The sequence below is a fragment of the Solanum stenotomum genome, chromosome 6, assembly GCF_019186545.1.
Source record: "Solanum stenotomum isolate F172 chromosome 6, ASM1918654v1, whole genome shotgun sequence".
In the NCBI taxonomy this organism is placed as follows: Eukaryota; Viridiplantae; Streptophyta; class Magnoliopsida; order Solanales; family Solanaceae; genus Solanum; species Solanum stenotomum.
The window spans coordinates 61,613,082-61,629,233 of NC_064287.1; the positions used below are offsets into that span (position 1 = coordinate 61,613,082).

At 32.2% G+C, this 16,152-nt stretch overlaps 2 protein-coding genes across 2 annotated transcripts; both read left to right on the plus strand.

Annotated features, from left to right (window-relative positions):
• The first annotated feature begins 6,084 nt into the window (after nt 1-6,084).
• LOC125866801 (transcription factor MYB25-like) lies at nt 6,085-9,585 on the plus strand. Its single transcript, XM_049547152.1, has 2 exons — nt 6,085-6,416; nt 8,659-9,585. Exons 1-2 carry the CDS (start codon nt 6,107-6,109, stop codon nt 9,471-9,473), a joined length of 1,125 nt encoding a protein of 374 aa, XP_049403109.1. The 5' UTR covers nt 6,085-6,106; the 3' UTR covers nt 9,474-9,585.
• A 595-nt stretch (nt 9,586-10,180) lies between these two features.
• LOC125866802 (tubulin-folding cofactor C) lies at nt 10,181-12,764 on the plus strand. The gene is made up of 2 exons (XM_049547153.1): nt 10,181-11,342; nt 12,631-12,764. Exon 1 carries the CDS (start codon nt 10,264-10,266, stop codon nt 11,320-11,322), a length of 1,059 nt encoding a protein of 352 aa, XP_049403110.1. The 5' UTR covers nt 10,181-10,263; the 3' UTR covers nt 11,323-11,342; nt 12,631-12,764.
• The last annotated feature ends 3,388 nt before the right edge of the window (nt 12,765-16,152 follow it).

Below are 16,152 nucleotides of genomic sequence, written 5' to 3' on the forward strand. Positions count from 1 at the left end.
AATAATGTTTATGGTTTGCTGTTTAACAGGCATAGAGATTTGGCTTGTTCTCAATATTTATCCACCCTTCACTAATCACCTATGCACTATGATTATAATTAGTCGCAGGGTGGATTCAGAATTTAAATTTATATTATCGAATAAATATTTATAATTTTTAACATAATCGTAAAATAATAACAATCAAGTTATTAGTTTATATTTGTTATTTATTGTAATTTTCATTTATAAATTTATATTTTACGATTTAGATGAATCTGATATTAATATTTTGTATTCGTCTGTATTAAAATTATTATAGACTATGGTACTTAAATTGACTTAAAAAAAGACCTCAATCATGTCATGCACGTTCACACACGAATCCAATCCATTTTAGTAATTGCCAACACTAACAGGATTTGTAGAGATTTACATTAATAAAAATTAGATTTATCACCAACTACTTGGAATTAATTAGAATCAATAAATTCATATTGTTATATTTTATTATAAACAAAAATAATAATAATAATAATAATAATAATAATAATAATAATAATTGTCTTTCAATATCTAATTAAAAGGGTGCTAATAAAGTCTTTATTCTAAGCACCCAAACTTTTGAGACCTTAACGGAATAATAAGACTATCTGATTGTAATTGATAGATCGAAAATATTCACCGATTATTTTCACAGATATATTAATTGAACTGATGAGGAAAGAACAAATAATAGTGTTTCACATGAAATTTTTTTAGCGAAAATCTGTTTCTCAACATGTGTTTTTCTCTCTGAGCTAAATTGATGAGAAATGAGTGCAAAAATTATATTTTATAGCACAATTATTTTTACCTCGATTTCTAATAATAATTGAGTGACCTTTAATAGTTCATCTAACTAAAATCAATAGATATAACTTCATTAATTAACAACTAGCTAATATGGCCACTTGAAAACATGTGCAAACAAACATCTTTTCAAAATTTGAAATAAAAGTGTCTTGGTAAAAATACAATTTATCATATGATTCAATATTTAATTCGAACAATCTATATTTCGAGTATCAGAATAAAACTTATTGACACTTTAAGAAATTGACTATGTATTAAGCCTTACTTTTAACATACTAAAATAGTTTAAACTATAATACTATATATAAGTAACTTATAAGTTATAATCCAAATTCATAAATTCTTAGACAACCTAAGATTAACTAAAGTTTCTTGTTCAAGTAGTTTCTTCAATGAGAACAAAGTGTTTGCCAAGTTCACTTAATGTACTCAATTTCACTTCACTTGCAAAGAAAACTAGTGTTTCAAAAGTTATATATTTTACCATAACATGAAGTGACATATTTCCTTTTTTTGGCCTATACTATGGGTGTAGTTTCACTTTCTTACCTAAATTGAAAGACAATATATATAGCCTATTCTTGCATAAAGGGTAAGAAATGAAGGAAAAAATTCAAAGGGGACAAAATGAAAAATTATTGGGGGAGAAGAAATCAATATATCCATCCACTTCAATTTATATTATATTATGATATTTGACTGAATATAAAATTTAAATAATAATAAAAATATTTAAAACTTGGGGTTTAAAAAACATTGTACTTTTTCCTTGTGTTCTCTTCTCTCCCTTAGTATCCAACCTAAAACAAAATAATTGAATGGAAAAGTGAATTTAGAATTTTGAAATTATGTGTTCTGAGTTTTAGAATTTTAAGCTTATTAGGTTCGGAATTAACAATAAATATAAAATTTTGATTAAAATTATTGGTTCTATCAAACTTGTAACAATAGAATTCTAGTTTCGCTCTGATTCAATGATCCAAATAAAATAAACAAAATACTTTTTTTTAAAACAAAAATCATATTTATTTTGAAGTAAGTGTAGCTAAGCCTTTAATTTGTCTAGTATTCTCAAGCAAAGTAGAAGGATATTTGAAACGAGAAAAAGAAAAAAAGGTGAATTTGTTTGCTTAAAAGCAATGACACCATAGGAGTGTAAATCAAAGAAATTATACTTTAAGCTATGCCCAAAAGCTTGAAATAGGAAAGGGACAAAAATAATATTTTGGGTCAACTTGGGTCAGTCGATTGTAAATAATCGATAAGTATTATATGTTTGATAAATATTTTTACGTGTGTAGTTATTTAATTGAATAAAAGAGTTGAAATTTATAATAAACACATGATGTGTTTGGTAAAAAATATATTGATAAATGTTTCTTTTGATAAAATAACTAACATACACTTAATTTATTTTCAAAAGAATTATTAACTTAAAAGTATATTTGTAAGGTATTTCGAGAATTAGAAAAAAAAATCAAGGATAAAATAATAAAAAATATTGGTCAAATTAAATTTATTAGCTGAAAAATTATAAATTGAGGAATGATTGATTTTATAACTTCAAATATTTACCAAATATATAAATAAATCAAACTATACATATAAATTAATTTGACCAGCTTATAAATTTATCTAACTACCTTATTTGTACTTGTAATAAGTGGTTGAACATAATTTGATTGAATTTTTATTTTATTTTTAAAAAATTATTCCAAGTGCATATATATATACACTCCTAAGTGGAACTACTGTTTCATCTTATTTTATTTTTTTGGCTATAATAATATAATATTTTTGCAATGATAAGGATGAATATTATAAACTTATCCATCTGTAAATATCAATATATGCCAACCCACAACATATCCACAAAGATTTCATTTTGTAGTTAAGAAATTTGAAGGGAGGATTTTATTCTGCAAATCTCATAGTGATCTTCCTATGGATGATACTCTCTAATTAAATACTTATAGAATAATTACAATTCTAAAAACTTCGAAACTAGTTTATAAAATATATAAAGTATATAAATAGTTTATACTTATACAAAATATGTATATAATATACGTGAAAATTGATGTTGTAGATTATTTACATTTTTTAAGCTTTATAATCTTTTTATAAGAGATTATTATTTTTATACATAAACACTAATATATAAGAAATTGATGATATGGGCTTCATATGTACAAGACAATGAAAAGTTTCATGAATAATTTTTTTGGTTTTCATGCATAGATTTGAAGGTTTTCCTATTGTATTGAGTAGGTGAAATAAAAATTCGTTCGTTTCAATTTATGTGTCATTTTTTTCATTTATTGAGAGTCAATATACTTTATCTTTACAGCTACATTAGATTAGATCAACTAAAAATTTAAAATCAAATTTTGATATTATAAAACTATAAGAAAAATACTACATATAAATTGCAGTTCTTTTCATATTAATACGATAAAAAAATTGAAATATTAATTAAAATTTACATAATTTGAATATCGAAAAACGAAAAGTGGCACACAGGCAAGGAATATTATTATTACTTTTTACACTTGTTCATCTTCCATTGGACTTATTCATGGAGTGACTATAATTTCCTACTTGTCCTATTCTAATATCTAGGTATATCTTGAAGGTATATACTTGTAAAATAAAATAAAAAGGTTGATCTTGAAAAGTATAATACCTATAACGTATTCAATATTTAAAAAAAGTGTTAAGCACGTTAGCACATTAATATTGGTTTTACCCAAAACTTCTTCAATACTTCCAAAATTTTCTTTCAATTTTCTATAGAAATTGAAAATAGTTTCTTTTCTTTTCATGTTTGATTGAAAAGAAATTTTCAATAAGCCTTTGTTTCACCTATTTTATATCTTGCCGTTATTGACTTGAGTCTTTGATATAAACACTAGATACAAATCTGTTACATAATTAGTCATTCGACCAAAAAGTAACAAAATTTCCAAACTCACTACTTTTAGCCATAAAACAATAACATGTACTAACTAATAAAATCAGATCAATATTGCTCCTACTTTCCTAGCCGTCAAGATCGAAAAATAATATAATTATCGCGCTAGGATCCACCATTTCTACTTTCCTCTTCATCGTCACAAAATCGATCACTCATTGTATACACTCATTATACACTTTCTTTCCCCTTCATTATTGTATATAATGTGTATATTTATTATATAATCGATGTATACTCACCAAGTATAGAGTATACATTGAAGATACAATCGCCTCTCCATTAACCATAAATACTATATATACTATATAAATAATGTATGTACACATTATTTATATATACACATTTTACACATTATATATATAAAAGTCAAGCACCTATTGACTTCCATCATATTTAATAGATTTACATAGGCAATTAGAAAAAAAGAAAAGAGAAGTATTGAATAGCACTCATAGCTTTCCCTCTTTTAATTATTTGGAGCTCTCTTTTGCGATCATTTTAACTTTGAAATTTTATATGCTTGGAGCTCCTATAAGTCAAATAGTAAATAAAAGGTATACATACGATAAACTCAAGTATTCATAAACTTTTTTTCATGTGTTACGTTGTTATTACTAAAGTACTAATTCAATAATATGGGGCAAGAGTTGTCAAAGTTGGGATCATAGCATTCTTAAACATGACATGTGTTTATAAGTGGTAGGTTTCCAATTATCTCAAAAGACAAAAATGCTTTTTCTGGACATTTATTTTCTTTCTTTTGGCAGCAAAGCATATAGGGGTGTTCGTGGTTCGGTTATTGATTAAAATCAAAATCAAATCAATCTAGTTAGTTTTTTAAATTTCTAAAATCAAATCCAACCAAATGAAAAAAAATAACCGTCCGTTTGGTTACTGTCGATTTGATTCGGTTTGGTTTAGTTTTTCTGGTTTATCCTGTTTGAAAGTAATAGTAATTTTTTTAGGACTTACGTCAATAGACACAAACATCTAGCACATGAACAATCCACATAAAAGCTATTTTCGATTCAATTCAGCAATTAAGCAATACTAGAGTTATCATTACACGAACAAAGTGTTTCAATTAAGAGAAAGTGTGACTATTTTATGTGAAGTTGGGTAGGTAAAGACTAAAATGGATTTTAATGGATTTGGACTTAAGATTATTATAGTTGGACTAAAGTGTTGAGCTTGAGGAAATTGTAAAGTTAAAGACTTAAGTAAATAAAAATTCAATAAGATATTTATATTTTATTTATGAATAATATATAAATAATTATAAAATTTATATATCTAATTTATCGGTTTGGTTGGATTATTTTTGCGATTTTTTTAGTAAAACCAAAAACAAACCAAATAATATCGATTTTCAAAATTTTGAACCAAACCCAACCAAATATCAATTTTTTTAATCGGTTTGGTTCAGATTGTTGTTCGGTTTGATTTTTTAACCATAACCATGAACAACCCTAAAAGCATATATGATAATGTATTACTTTTTTTCATAAATAATTATAATGTATTATCTAATTGTGAATATGTGATGTGGTGATTTTTTCATTGTTCATTGTATTTAAAGTTGTATATTAATTACGTAATTGTTAGACATGTGGAGTGAATGAATCTCTATAGTTATGCAATTTAAACATGTAATTTTAATAGTAAAAAGTAATTTGTTGAATTCTAATACTCATTTGAAATTGTTATTTTTATGTCTATGTTGTTTTATTATTATTATTATCAATTAGTTATAAATAAAAAAACCAAACCAATCTGTCTTTTTTATTTTATTGGATTTCAAAATTTTAAAAATCAATTAAACTAACTTGGTTAGAATTATATCTAGAATTATATTACCATTAAATATAAAGTAACACTACAAACTTAACATAAAACACGAGTAATTAATTAAGTGGTGAGACGAACATTCACAAGTAAAAGGATCAAAAGTGTACATTTCAACTAATCGAAGTTATATATGCTTTGGATAATATTACAGGGACTAAAATTACCATTTAGCGATAAATGAAGGACTAGAAGTAATATTAACCAAATGAGGTGGTTACCAAGGCAGTTCAAAGGGCCGACTTTGTGATGTTACAATTATACCCCTACTACACATGACGAAATACGACGTCGTAGTAATGAAATATATACCTAAACTATAAAAAGGATATCGAAGTCATTTAAAATAAAGAATTTTACAAAATCGTAATTTACGTGAACAACTTTTTCAGTTAAAAAGGCACTGTTGTCTATACAAACTGAAAGACCTGATAACAATAAGCAGAGAAGATGAATGAAAAGGCGGAACAGAACGGTTACGCCGCCGCCGGCGACGGCGATGGCGGCGACGGAGGATGTACTTTGGTTGATGCCGGTGATGCGATGTTGCACGGAGGAAGAGGAAGTACAGTTAGTAGTGGAAGAGTCAAAGAGCCCTGGTCGCCGGAGGAAGATGCAATACTGACTGAACTTGTTAATAAGTTTGGTGCAAGGAATTGGAGTATGATAGCGCAAGGAATTGCAGGTCGTTCTGGGAAATCGTGCCGACTTCGGTGGTGTAATCAGCTTGATCCGGTGCTTAAACGCAAGCCTTTTACTGGTAAAACCTTCGGCTTTTTTTTTGGTTTAGCTTTCTATTGAAGTTTGTTAGTTTTTTATAGATACGTAATATGCTGTTATTTTATCCTTTTTTGTTTGAAGTGCTTTCGGATTTTTGAATTTTTTTGTTCGATGGCTTTTTATTAGGGCACATTTTTTGTTAGCAAAGGGAGGTTTTTTGGTGCTTATATTGGATTGTGTTTATATATTTGAGTTTCAATTAAATACTTATTCTTCTGCATTGGTATATTTCTGTGTTTTCATAACTATGTTGCTTAGAGTCTCCGAAAATGTTGCTGCACCTGTGTTGGATCCACCAAAAATGCATCCTTTTTGAAAGATGTCCGAGCAATATAGGTTTTCTATTTCACATGCCCTACACCCTCCCTTTACAAACACACACACCTGAGAGAGAGAAAAAAACATGTGTGTGCGTCTCCTTGGCTGATAGCCCCTCTGGTAGCTTAGTGTTACACTAGAATTTCGAGATTTAGTGCCTCCTTACTCCTTAGTATAGGACTAGTACTATAAAGTCTGATTTTCTTACAGTGGTTTACTGATGCATGCTTGTGTCCTCGGCAAATATTACCCAAGTTTACTAACAAGTAATATAGTGTTATGTTCGAGTCATTAGAGATGTTCAGCACCCAATTTGTTAGAATCCCCTGTATAAAAATCATTGAATGGTAATTATAAATGTAAATGAAATGAAATCTTGACGAATGGTGCATGAGGTCTAACTATGTGCAATTTAGGTTTCTTTGCCATCTGGTGAATATGTTATTTTAGATTGGCCTATAGTTGCTTTGTTACTTGTGTCTGTGCCTGAGATACAATAGGTCTTCAATCTCCAAGTTCTTTGTTACTTGTGTCTATGCCCGAGAGACAATAGGTCTTCAATCTCCAAGTTTAACTCAGACATAGCTCCCTTCACTCCCTCCCTTAAGAGTTATTTGCTTCAAGTGAACATACCTTGCTAATGCTTGCAAATGATTAACATTTTCTTTTCATGATGAGGTAGAATTTGTTCTAGCTGAGATTGCTTCTTTATCAAATGTTGTCAAGAGTAATTGCTTACTCTGTCTCTATCTCTTTCTACAAGATGAACATGCAATTTGGAAACATGAAATATACTTGTCTCTAGTTGCACTTAGCTTTAGGCATCAACTTTAGTGGAGTTCACAGTTCACCTTGTGTCACTTTGGTGTTACCATTTGCTGAAGGTTAATGGAAATGTGGTTTCTACCTAGTCTGCCACTGGCAATGTTATAGATAATCTTCTTTGTTAATAATTTTCTATAGCATCTAAAAATGTCCTTTTGCTGAGTTGTTCTTTGCATGGTAGTTCTTGCTATTGCTAGTTGCTCTGTGCATGGATGGAACCACTACATTGTTGAACGGCAAGAAGATATGAGGATGGTCTAGTAGCTATTTAAGTGGCCAGATGACGACATAGGTGATGCATAGAACATACTAAACTTTAATCCCAAGTCAGTTGTGGTGTTTGCTATGTGAATCCTTCGCTATTTATTTTGCATCATTCTCACTATATATTTTATATTGTGAGGAAGGAGGATTCATCGTAAAATGACTAGTTTTATGATGTTCATTCACCTTCTTTCTTTATCAAGATTTAGGGCCAGCAAATGAGCAAGCTCCCACTGGCGGAGTTACGTGATGATGCATGATTTGCTCATTTAACGAGTGCTTGGTGATGCAAAGAGTACAAATGGATATATCTAGGCATAATTGTATTATGATTTTTAGTGACCAAAGCTGCTCTCTTCATTCATGTAGCTTGTATTACTTTTCATGGATGTCTATTTATTACTTTTATTAACCAAAGCTGTTCTTGTAGTTTGTTTTACTTTTAGTCTTGCAATGCTTAATGAAACTTAGAACTTTACATTAAACTCTTGATTTGATGCATAAACTTTACACTGAAGTATGAATATTGTGATGTTTCTTTTCAGCAGCACATCACAGCTCTGTCCCACTGAGCAAGTGCACTTTCCTTAAAAGGCGGTAGATTATACAGTTAAAATAATGCTTACGAGTTTTTCTTTCTGTGAATTTGTTTAATAGTCAAATTATCTTGGTTTTGGGACTTCTATTCATATTTAGTTTAATTTAGTAGAAGCAAGAGTAATCATTTCCATTAAGAATCTCCTCGATCCATGTTATTTTAATGAGTCATGACCATATTCTTCCCTGAAGCCTAATCAAAGCTTTCTTTGCTGCAGATGAAGAAGACCACATTATAATTAATGCGCATGCCGTCCATGGAAATAAATGGGCCGCAATTGCAAAATTGCTCCCTGGTAGAACAGACAATGCAATTAAGAACCACTGGAACTCTACACTAAGGCGTCGATTTGCAGGGCTATGGAGGGTTAAACCAGTATGCAGCATGATGTTAGATGATAGTAGCATTTACAAAGCCAAGGCATTATCTGAAGAAACTATGTCACGTGAAGATGTTAACCAAATTAAGCCCCTCGAAATGCAAGAAGTTAGTCGTACTGAGTGCATGACCAGCCAGTCTGAAGACAAAGATCAAATATATGGGACGTGTGGTATTCCTGAGAAAACTCCACACTTCGCTTTTGAAAGAAGTCGTCCTACATCTATGGGAAACAGTGATCCACCTGCTTCTCATCCAACTGAGAAAATTGGCGCATTTAATGTTTATAACCCTTCTGTAACTTCAAGAATAGTGCCAATGCAGGGGCCTCTGATCCACACTTTCTCACCAGACTTTGATATATGCAAACTTCTTGAAGGTGTATCTGGTGAAACCATAGTTCCTCAGGGGTGTGGCCATGGTTGCTGTGCAGCTACCACCAAGAGCACCTCCAAAAGTTCATTGTTGGGTCCCGAGTTTGTTGATTACGAGGAACATCCTCCTCTCCTCAGCCATGAGTTAGCTTCTATGGCCACAGATTTGAACAACATTGCTTGGATCAAAAGTGGACTAGAGAAAGCTGGCAAATTATCCAGTCTAGCCACAAGCCAAAGAAATTCTCAACGTAGTTCTGCTCAAGTGGGTTTTGGATAACAGGGCACAAAATTAGATAACTCTTTTTGGAAGGACCAAGCCCGTCAATTAGGATGATGACCGATGTATCTTCGAGACTTCAACTCCAATGTCTATGCTAAATATTGGATTGCCAGCTTCTGTTTCTTCTTTTTCGCGGTTTATTTATGACATACATATAAGAGCATGTACACTAAACTTGGGGATGAAAAAAAAGAAGCATTTTGTGCTTGAAAATTGCAGACTGGGAAGGTGCTCATTTTGTAAAGTTGCTGTATGGCTGGCAAATGAAATGGTCGTGGTGACGCTTTTGGCCTATGTTTATTTTAAATTCCCATCAACTCTATTTCCATTAATCGTTTTCTGGATTGGGTGCTTTTGAGCCCCGAGTGGTCTATTGGAACTGGCTTCTCTACCCCCAACAAAGGTAGATGTAAAGCTCGATTACATCCTATCATTATTGCAAAATTACATTTAACCAACCTATAGAAAGTTTGGCTGGAAGTTATTTTTCTCCAACTTATTACACTTCCAAATTTGAATCTTATTCTCGTTTCAAAAAAGTTCGAATGAGCCCCTTCCATCTTACCTAACTCCACCTATGACAAGTTTGAGATTATAAGTTTCGAATTTATATTTTTAAACACGTAATATTTTAAGCGCCAAAAGGGTGTAGAGCTCTAATTCCCAAATATTAGAGAGACCAAACTGCAATTTGTCTAAACTCTAAACCAGCAGTTCATTAGACTTGTAATTTTCACTTTTCAGTCAAGTGGAGCTCCGAACAAAGTACTGTGCAACTTCTTCATCTATGGAAGAAGACGATAATCTCCCGAACACCGCCGCCGCCGAGGCGTCGGATTCCGCTCTCCAAAGGAAGCATGCGGCGATGATCGAACGCCTTTCGAACTCGCACCAATCCCGTTTGGCTCGCAAACCCAATTCGGAATCGAACTCTACGTTCATCTCCACAAGTTCCTTTCTTTCTCGTTTCTCCGAATCCAAAAACTCCATTGAATCCACACTCTCTCGCATTCGTCAAACGCCCGACCCGCATTCCAACCCGACTCTTAAATCCGAACTCGACGACGTCTCAATATCCATCGCAGATCTCGAAAAACTCGTCGCTGAAAACTCTTTTTCCCTACCGTCCTACGAAGTCCGTACATGCCTCAAAACCATAACCGATCTAAAACAATTAGTCGAACAGGTTACGTGCGAAGTAATCCCAAGGAAGAAATTCTCTTTCAAAAACAAATCAACGAAGAAAATCACAACGCAAAACGACATCATATCAGAAGTTCCAAATATGGAATCAAAGGATTCAGTGTTAAGGGTTTTGGATTCGCCAGGGTTTAGGGGAAAAGAAAATGAGGTATTAGTGAAGGAATTCGGTAGGGGTAATGATGAAGAGATTAGGGAATTTGTTCTATCGGATTTAAAGGGCTGTGATGTGAGATTAATGGGGAATGTGAGGGCATTGTTTGTGCATAAACTGATTGATTGTAAGGTATATGTTGGACCTGTTTTTGGGTCAGTGTTGATTGAAGAAGTGACAAATTGTGTGTTCGTTATGGCATCGCATCAGATTCGGATTCATCAAGCTAAAAGATGTGATTTTTATCTTCGAGCGAGGAGTAGGCCGATAATCGAGGATAGTGATGGTGTAAGGTTTGCACCGTATTGCTTAAAGTATGACGGGATTGAGAAGGATCTTGAGGAAGCTAATCTTGGTGAAGAGACAGGGAATTGGTCGAATGTAGATGATTTTAAGTGGTTAAGGGCAGTGCAGTCTCCAAATTGGTCAATTTTACCAGAAAATGAACGCGTTGGCACAATTGATATTTCAAATCGAGAACCAAAAATTTGAATCTTTTGTCGTGAGGAGCGGTTAGTATGTTAATCCTCTTTGTTTAAAGGAGATAACTTTTGTTAAATTATCTTCTTATATGTACTTGAATTTGTTGATTAAATGCATTACTTTTTTTTTTATGAAGTTGTTGATTAAATGCATTTACTGATTATTATTCTATTTTAAGAGGTGAACTAAATAGAACAGAACAGGAATATTGTGATAAAGGCCTAGTCATCGTCGTTGTTGGTATGATTCTGTATTGCTGTCTATCAATCAATATGAAATACCTTTTTGTATCAATCAACTTAGACACAACTAGTTGGGGTCAGCTATATGAATCCATAATATCTATATGTATCTGTTGCTGGTTCCATAATATCAATGTTCTACGCATAGCTCCGTTTAAGTCTATCAACTTCTATTCTTATGAAAAATAAAGGGACTATCTTCATTAATTAACTGATAATGAGGAAGCAACTAATCTCGAAAGATTTGTTGCTGGTGCTGCCGCAGGAAGTGCAGCCACTGTGCTCTGCATGCCTATGGAATTGTGAGTGATATTTTAACATTTTTCAGTATTTTTGCTTCTTGAGTTCTTTTTGAAAAGCATAACAAGTTGAACTCTGTTGTGTTATATATATATTTGTATCTGTATCTGCACTACTAAATCAAATGAGAGAAGTTAAAGTTGCTATGCAAGTTGGTTCTAGACACGGAACTTATCTTTCTTGTCGTGTTATATGGTGTGTTCTATGGTGAAACTAGCTCTTAGATTGCCTAGACTGTGTGCTTGAAAAATAATGCAAGTTGATACTGGTTTTTTAAAATTTACTTTACCCATTGACATTTTCTGACTGCTTAGCTTGACAACTTATTTTCTTTAAGTGGCACCTACTGCTTAATCATACAAAAGTTTCTCGATTGTCCTACATCGTCATGCTGATTGCTTTGACTCTATGTCACTGATTTGAATGGACTCAGCAGAACTAACAAAGTTTAGAGAATATGGTCTGGAGGCTTAATAAATCTTTAAAAAGCCGCTAGCATAATTGCTGGACACTGTCTAATGAAGAAGCTGTGGGAATTGCTATTGATGATTCAGTTTATCTGTAATGACTTAAGCTAAATTTGATCGGTTTAAGTATTTCTATGAGTTGGGTAATAGAGCTTTATCCTTTATATATTTGCGAGTCCTGTAGTATGCAAAATACTAGTCTTTGGCTCTCTTCTTTATGGCTATATTCAAAGAACTATCTCAAGTTCTAACCCTTCAACGATGATCCTATCACGTTTTTCTTGGAACATGTCAATCTTCCATATTAGGATTGGAATGTAGCATCATTGGGAGGCTCAGTTGGTGCTTTCAGTGACATGATTCGCGCTGAGGGACCTTCTTCTCTCTTTACAAGGGCCTAGTTCCTTCCATCATAAGCATGGCACCTTCAGGCACAGTTTCTATGTAGGGGTAATAATGAAGAGATTAGGTAATGGCTAGCAATGGTGGTTAGAGATGTCAGTCAGGATAATGGTGGCTAATGGTCATTGAGAGTAGAGGTTGATGCTAGTAGTTGGTGATGGCAGTTGATAGTTGTGAAGGATGATGGTAATAGCTAACGATGGTCGTGATGTAGTTGCCGATTTATACCGTGGTGACTAAAGATTGTGATTCATGGCTATTGTGGTAGTTTGTGATAATAATTGTAAATGGTGGCTATTGTTAAACGGTAGTTAAAATCTGAATAATTAAATGCAAATAAATGAGGCCTTAGAATATTATGAAGAAAATACATGTTCAGTTCATTCAGCAAAGTAAATAATGGACTGTAACATGCATGTTCATCTAAGTCCTATAGAATTAATATTTAGTGGACACAACTCTATGGGCCTGTTACAACTTTAGTTGAACTGGAGGTTTATGAATATATTGGACCACAATTCTTCAACTATTTTGTGTAGGTAAAAATAAGGTAAAACTACAGAAGATGGCAAACTACATTTTATATTAAAATAATATAGCTATAGTATACTTTATTTATATTTTATGGATATCTTTAATTAATAAATAGCAATTAACATTTCACACGCATAAAAAAAATTCCCACTTTTCACGCTTTTCTCTTCCCTAGTTTCACTTTTTATGCCTTCATCCATTATCCCCAAATCACCTCCATTACTCCTAAATCAACTTCATCTCTTCGTAGTATCCACATCTCTGCGTCCATCAAATCCTTACAATCAACGATATTGCTTGATTTTCGGAGGTTATTTGTTGTTTAGATTCAACAAGTATCTTCTAATTACCATTTTTTAAATATTTTTTTCTTTGAAGGATTTATATAGGTATACGTTTATGATATATTCCTAGTGTTGAAGTTGAAGGTTGTTTTCAATAATGCAATGTCGGAAATCAATACTCACAGGAGGGTCACAAGAGGTACACATTATTCCGATAATTGCTTGGAGGGAATACCCTCGTTTGATTTGTGTATAACTCAAATGCAATCACAAATTTCAAGCTCTATTGTTGCGATGGAGATAGAGAAGAAATCAAAGTTTCTTAATAACCCTATAACATTGAATCTGAATGATGAATTAGAAAGGGCTGGTTCTTCTAAGAGGAAAAAAGGTTCAACACTGATAGTGGATGAAACAAAAATTGATGCACTCTGCAATATTCAACGTCATCATCCAACCCCGAAGAACTGGTGCATACAACCTTGCCAACTTCTCATATTCAGCCGACTCCAAGTAGTTCTTCACCCTTACATCAAACTGCTCAACCCTATTCATTAGCCTATCAAAATCAGTTTGAGTATACGTTTTTGCCATAGAGTAGAATACTTCACTCAATTGCTCGTTTGATTTTCGAAAATTCTTTTATACATTAGCCCACAAGTGTCATATGCTAGCGTAATACTGCATATTGTTGTATACTCTAGATACATCCTTTATTATTCTCTCATTTCAGTCAGATACCACACACATATTCTCTCTTTCCCGCATAAGCTTCTTTGAATTGTTCAAACACCATGTCCAAGCAGCATCATTTTTCTGAATCAATAATAAAGGTTGTGTCTAGAGTATACAACAATATGCAGCATTACGCTTGCATTAGCACTTGTGGGCAAATGTATGCAAGAATTTTCGAAAATCAAATGAGCAATTGAGTGAAGTATTTTACATTATGGCAAAAACGTATACTCAAACTGATTTTTATAGGCTAATGAAAATGGTTGAGCAGTTTGATGTAAGGGTGAAGAACTACTTGGAGTCAGCTGGATATGAGAAGTGGGCAAGGTTGTATGCACCAGTTCCTCGGGGTTGGATGATGACGTCGAATATTGCAAAGTGCATCAATTTTTGTTTCATCCACTGTCAGTGTTGAACCTTCTTTCCTCTTAGAAGAACCAGCCCTTTCAGATTCAATATTATAGGGTTATTAAGAAAAACTTTGATTTCTTCTCTATCTCCATCGCAGCAATGGAACCTAAAATTTGAGCTATACACAAATCAAACGAGGGTATTCCCACCAAGCAATTATCGGGATAATGTGTACCTCTTGTGACCCTCCTGAGAGTATTGATTTCTGACATTCAATATTGAAAATAACCTTCAACACTAGGAATATATCATAAACATATACAAACCTTCAAAGAAAAAAATGAGAAGATACCTGTCGAATCTAAACAACAAATAACCTCCAAAAATCAAGCAATATCGTTGTTTGTAAGGATTTGATGGGCGAAGAGACTGTGATTTTGTGGATACTACGAAGAGATGAAGTTGATTTAGGAGTAATGGTGGTGATTTGGGGATAATGAATGAAGGCTGAAAAAGTGGAACTAGGGAAGAGGAAAGTGGGAATTATTTTTTTTATGTGTGAAATGTTATTTATTAATTAAATATACCATAGCCATATTATTTTAATATAAAATGTAGTTTGTCATTTTTTTGTAGTTTTTCCATCTAATTAGCATTCTCTAGTTTGAAAAATCTTACCAACTTAGGTTATTAAGTGCAAACGTTCCTAATAGTAGTAATTAAGCTTTTAATTTTGTGTCTCTAAGTAAAAATTCTCATATTTCCCTGGCTTTAAATTCATATCCTAAGGATATAAAAAATTTCAATTATAAAAAGATGTCATTTTTGTAGAAGTATATATTCAATCTGATCCTTTGTAAATTTCTTTTTTCACTCAAAGCAAGTGAGCAACAAATAGAAGGACCACATTTGCAACATTAATTGTGCATTGCAAGTAAGCAATTGGGTCATCTTGGTTTTAAAACTTTATTTTCCCTATTAAATGCTTGTTGAAATAGCATAAATTATTTAATTTTGATCGCAACTTAGTGTAAGGAAATACGAAAACAATTAGAAAATTGACGTTAATAGAGTGTGCCCCTGATAATTACATCGTTATGATTGGACTTTGAAGGCTTGAAAGGAGATGAAAAATATGTTCAATATCATTTAATTGTATAGTTAAGTTAAAAAATAAAACATAGCCCAATGATCTACTTTTTCAATGTGATAGGTTTAGTTTGCTTTCAATTTACCACTTGATCATTAATAAGTGGCGTAGTTTCACAACTAAGGTTGTAAGGGGTCGTTTGGTAGAGTGTATAAGAATAATGCTTCTATGATGTATTAGTAATGCATGCATTAGTAATGCAAGCATTAGTAATGCTTGCATTAGTTATACTTGCATTATTTCTTATACATTGTTTGGTTTGATGTATTGGAAATAGCAAGCCTTGTATAAAGACTATTAAAAAAATATTTGTTTACAAAAATACCCCCACATTCTTTTACAAAAATAATAATAATAATAATAATAATAATAAT